The sequence below is a fragment of a genome, unplaced genomic scaffold (assembly GCF_019419815.1).
Source record: "Pyrus x bretschneideri cultivar Hongxiangsu unplaced genomic scaffold, Pyrus_bretschneideri_v1 Contig6, whole genome shotgun sequence".
NCBI classification, from domain to species: Eukaryota; Viridiplantae; Streptophyta; class Magnoliopsida; order Rosales; family Rosaceae; genus Pyrus; species Pyrus x bretschneideri.
The window spans coordinates 3,905,869-3,911,026 of NW_025999798.1; the positions used below are offsets into that span (position 1 = coordinate 3,905,869).

Sequence of the window (5,158 nt, forward strand, 5' to 3'; positions counted from 1 at the left end):
ATAAAGTTTGGTCTAAATAATTTACCCTAAAGTTTTTTAGGAAAAACTAATGAAAATAAATTGAAAACTTTAAATTTTAATAAAAAAGAAAAAAATATGTTGTAAGTAAATCATATCATAAGTTACATTTTAAAATAAAAATATTATTTTCATTAAAAAATAAATAGTACTGTAAATTTTTTTATTAAAATCCTTCGAATTTTCTTCCACAAAATGCACAAAGTACAATACAACTATACAGATATACAATTCACCGACAGTACCATTTCGCTACACTACAACAAGTCCACGGGCCCCACGACTGGGTTCCGACCGGAGGCAAAATTGGATCAGAATCCTCTCTCCTGATCTAAGGATGAGGATCCTTCTAATCAAGGAATTTGGATCGTTGGATGAAAATTTAACGGCTATAAACAGGGAGATCCTTTAAAGTTATAATAATTATAACCGTTAGATTTTCATCAAACGGTCTATGTTCCTTGATCAGGAGGATCCTCATCCTTAGATCAGGAGAGGATCCTGATCCGGCAAAATCTGACCCGTCGCTCCATCCCATCAGCGAACAAATCCAACGGCCCCAAACCAACGTTCTATTTCAGAACCAAACAACAAAACGTAACCGGCCAAAAAGAGAAGCCCCAAAAGAGAAAGCGAGAGGGGGGTCGACGTTGTTTGATTGCCAATAAAAGCATCGAATCGGAGAAAATTTGCCGAAGCTGCAACGATGATGATGCAGTCGACGAGAGCTGCCGCCATTGAAATGTTCAGCTTCTGCGTCTGTCACTGAAATGGGTGGGGCACCAATCGCAATCACCAACTGCCGTGAGCTACCGAGCTGTTCGTTGAGCCGCCGCTTTCGCTTCCGATCCAAGTCTGCGTCGCCATCATCAGCACCACCACCAGCTTCCACTTCGTGCTTTTCTTTCCCGCGCTCTTCAAAGCTATGATCATTTGCCTCGCACCCTCTATTGGATCTCAGCTGCAGATCCACCTCCGTAATAATCAAAGCCAATACCAGTTTCAAGCTCTCTCATGGACCCGGCCTCTCGCCCAGCTGTAGTCATCGACAATGGAAGTGGGTACGTAATTAAGCTCGAAAACTGTTCGGCGAAATGCCCCAATTGACTTTTCACTCTTGTTTTCCGATTGAATTTGGAGTTGCACGTATTGCCCCCCACCTGTTTGTTACAATTCCCAGGAGGATTTTGCTCTAATATGTGCATTTGCATCCATATTTTGTAGGTATACTAAGATGGGTTTCGCTGGAAATGTCGAGCCGTGTTACATTGTTCCGACTGTAGTTGCCTTAAATGAATCGTTTTTGAACCCGTCCAGAACGTCCTCCAAGGCCGGCTGGGTAGCGCAGCACAATGCTGGCGTGATGGCTGATCTTGATTTCTTTATAGGGGATGAGGCACTGGATAGATCTCGATCTAGTACGACTTACAATCTGAGCTATCCCATTCGACAGGGCCAGGTCGAGAATTGGGATTCAATGGAGCGGTTCTGGCAGCAATGTATATTTAACTACTTGCGTTGTGATCCTGAAGACCATTATTTTCTTTTAACTGAGAGTCCGCTTACTGCCCCGGAGAGCCGGGAGTACACGGGCGAAATCATGTTCGAAACTTTCAATGTTCCTGGCCTTTACATTGCCGTGAATTCAGTACTTGCTCTTGCAGCTGGTTACACTACCTCTAAGGTTGGTATTGAAAGTTCAAGATGTTTATTGTATTATTTCATGTTATGAGATATGTGTTACCCGAAGTGCTTAGTAATGTGTGTTATCTCGATCGTTTCCTCTTTGATTGACCTATAATTTCTTAGTGTGAGATGACAGGGGTTGTAGTGGATGTTGGAGATGGTGCAACTCACATTGTACCTGTTGCAGAAGGTTATGTTATTGGGAGCAGCATCAAGTCGGTTCCTATTGCCGGGAAAGATGTCACTCTATTCGTCCAGCAGCTTATGCGGGTATGCTGTATTCCATTCCTTTCTTATTCTTATTACCTTTGTTGTCATCATGAAAAATGATTAGCTAGGGTTAGCATTTGGAACCGGACAGTATTGCGTATGAACTTTGAAAAATTTCATCCATAATGCAATTACACAATATGGCTAATTAAGAGTACTTAAGGTTTACAGATAGAGTGTTTGTGAGCTAATGCTTCTTGCATTATCTTCAGGAAAGAGGCGAGAATGTGCCACAAGAAGACTCCTTTGACGTAGCTCGAAGAGTGAAGGAAATGTATTGCTATACTAGTTCTGACATTGTCAAGGTGAACTTTACTTCCATGACCATAATAAGTTTTGAAGACCTTGGTACAAATTGGTGCAATTTTTCTTATACCTGTTGTAAATTGTTATGAGCGACTAAGTATTTTGCAAGTTCACAACTACTCGTGTTACTTGGTTCATTTGTGTGAGTTTATATTCTATTTGGATATTGTTTTGATGACAAACTCTTGTTTCTCTAATGATTGCAGGAGTTTAATAAGCACGACAAAGAACCTTCCAAGTATATTAAGCAATGGAGAGGCATTAAGCCAAAGACAGGGGCGCCCTACTCTTGTGACATTGGCTATGAACGATTTCTGGGTCCAGAGGTTTACTTCCCCTCCTCCCTGAAACTTCCTCTTTTCTTTGCCTAGTAGGAAAATTGCTCCCCAATTTCTACAATCACTGCTTGTTATCTCAGCTAATCTGTCTCAAATTTTTAACAGGTTTTCTTCAATCCTGAGATTTATAGCACGGACTTCACCACTCCCTTACCGGTTGTAATTGACAAGTGTATTCAGTCTGCTCCAATTGACACCAGGAGGTCTTTGTATAAGGTGAAGTAGGCTTCGAAAGAAGTTTATAAATGGGATGTGTTTTAATTGAAGAAATAAGAATTAATATGCTGTATAGCTACAATTTGGTTGTTGGACATTGTAAGTTTGTAACGGTGTTCAGGATCTATTACGGAATGATCTTTGGACACTGGTTGAATACAGTCTCTTTATTTTTGCCTTAATATCTGAGTACTGTTTTCTACAACTTCATTTGACTGTACATACATTGGGTCGTAGTTGTTTTTAAACTCTAGCACTAATTTCCTCCTATATTCATAGTCCGGTGCTTGAATTGTTTTAAGCTCTAAGGTCCAGACCTAGTCCCATACAAATATTTTTATTCATATGTAAAATAGTTGGTTATAGTACTATGACCTCATGTAATTAGTTATCTTCGTTCTTGTATTTAAGATTTCTTGATGCAATTTATTGATTTAGTCATATTATTGTTACTGTTATTCTCAGAATATAGTGTTGTCTGGAGGTTCAACCATGTTCAAGGACTTCCATAGGAGGTTGCAACGGGATATAAAGAAGATTGTTGATGCCCGGCTTCTTGCATCTGAAGCTCGAGTTGGCGGTGAAGTAAAAGTAAGCATTTTAATATTAAATGTGTGTGCAATGTGTATTTGTCTATAAACATATTTACATATGCAGTGTATTTACAATACATGAGTTTGATTTTTATTTTGTTATGGGCATTCAGTCACAGCCAGTGGAAGTGAATGTAGTTAGTCATCCCATCCAGAGATTTGCAGTTTGGTTTGGAGGCTCTGTACTTGCATCCACACCTGAATTCTTTGCGGTATGAATTTCTTCTTCTAATCTGTGGGCATGACGATTATGAATTTCTTTCCATCTCATGTTACACTTCGATCTATATGTTGGACCTATTTGTAGTAACTTTCGTATCTCCTTTGAGTTTCCCTTGTATTTATTTATGTAATTATGCGCACTGATTACCATCTCCTCAGATTTGAAAACATTTTCGTTAATCTATGATACCTTGAGTCCAGTTATTCAACCTTCGAATGGCATGAAGGGGAACTTAACTGATCATGGAGGATGAGATCTCCTCCTCTCCAAAATCATACAAAGAATCGAATTTGATTTTGATAGCAACCTCAGCATTTGATACTGAGCTTTCACCTTCTTTCATGTTTATATTTAAAACTGCCGAACTATCATTCTTCTGTTGCTAAATTCTTGTTGTATACTGAGAAATTTCTATTGGTACAGGCTTGCCATACAAAAGAAGAGTATGAGGAATACGGCGCAAGCATATGCAGAACAAATCCTGTTTTCAAGGGGATGTATTGATGCAAATATCGATTTTGGCTGGACCACTTGCTGGCAATTCCTGATAAAAATGGTATTCCCCGTCAATTCCACCTCCTACATGCTCAGTAATTTTACTTCCTGAATCTGCCTGGTCAGATGTGTACTCATGTGCTGCTAGGGGCAGTGTAAAATATAGTTTCTCAGTTGTTAATTTTGTAAGAGAAATTTCATTAGGAGGCAATAGGTCTTCCTAAAAGCAGATAGGAAAATAGTCTACAGTGTTTTTTAGTCCGAGTGGCCCCTGAAGGATCAGACGAGAATCATGATGTGGGTGGACATGAACCTGCCTGAAATATGCAGTTTTGATGTTCAACTTAGATAGATAGAGTTTGCTTAAGATTGTTACACTGTAGTGCATTTCCGGTAGGTAGTTTGATTCTTTCGGATTGGATTGGATTGGATTGGATTGTTGTAGCACAATAATTTCTAATTTGAGTTCAAATATATTTCTATTTCAAGACATTTGTTACAGAAAACACTGATGCGGTTGTATCTCAAATCTAGCACGCACCATCAAAAATTTAAACTTGCTGACGTAGTTTCGCATAATTCAGTTAAGATTTCGTAACTTTGAGATTTCAATTGTACGTAAATATTTTTTTTCGGAGAATGGAAGTTTACTGGTGTAACTTTTTTAAGACAAGATATTGTAGGAGATGCATGTAACTTCTGGAATACCGTATGGGATGTGACTTCATGATGTCCTTTCTTCTTATAGTCTTCCTCCCTCATAAACAGGGAAGGACGATCGGAGACAAGACATTAAGACGACATGATAGGAGTTGATAAAATGTCAATTGCATTCACTCCAATTTATACGATGTCACTCTCTCCACGCTTCAAAACTTAAGCAGAAAATAAAGCGGTCGATAAAAGTAAAAGAGGAAAAACAAAATTTGGTAAGAAAATATTTGAAGTGCTTTTTAATAGAAGCCTTGTTATGGAACATGGGTTTTTTTTTTTTTCTTTCTTTTTTTGCTCTT

General features: G+C 38.7%; 1 protein-coding gene across 1 annotated transcript; it reads left to right on the top strand.

Annotated features, from left to right (window-relative positions):
* The first annotated feature begins 626 nt into the window (after positions 1-626).
* LOC103949850 (actin-related protein 3) lies at positions 627-4,637 on the top strand. The gene is made up of 9 exons (XM_048572093.1): positions 627-1,079; positions 1,243-1,702; positions 1,828-1,974; positions 2,187-2,279; positions 2,487-2,606; positions 2,724-2,834; positions 3,300-3,425; positions 3,541-3,639; positions 4,074-4,637. The coding sequence occupies exons 1-9, from the start codon at positions 1,033-1,035 to the stop codon at positions 4,152-4,154; spliced, it is 1,284 nt and encodes a 427-aa protein (XP_048428050.1). The 5' UTR covers positions 627-1,032; the 3' UTR covers positions 4,155-4,637.
* Positions 4,638-5,158: the final 521 nt, after the last annotated feature.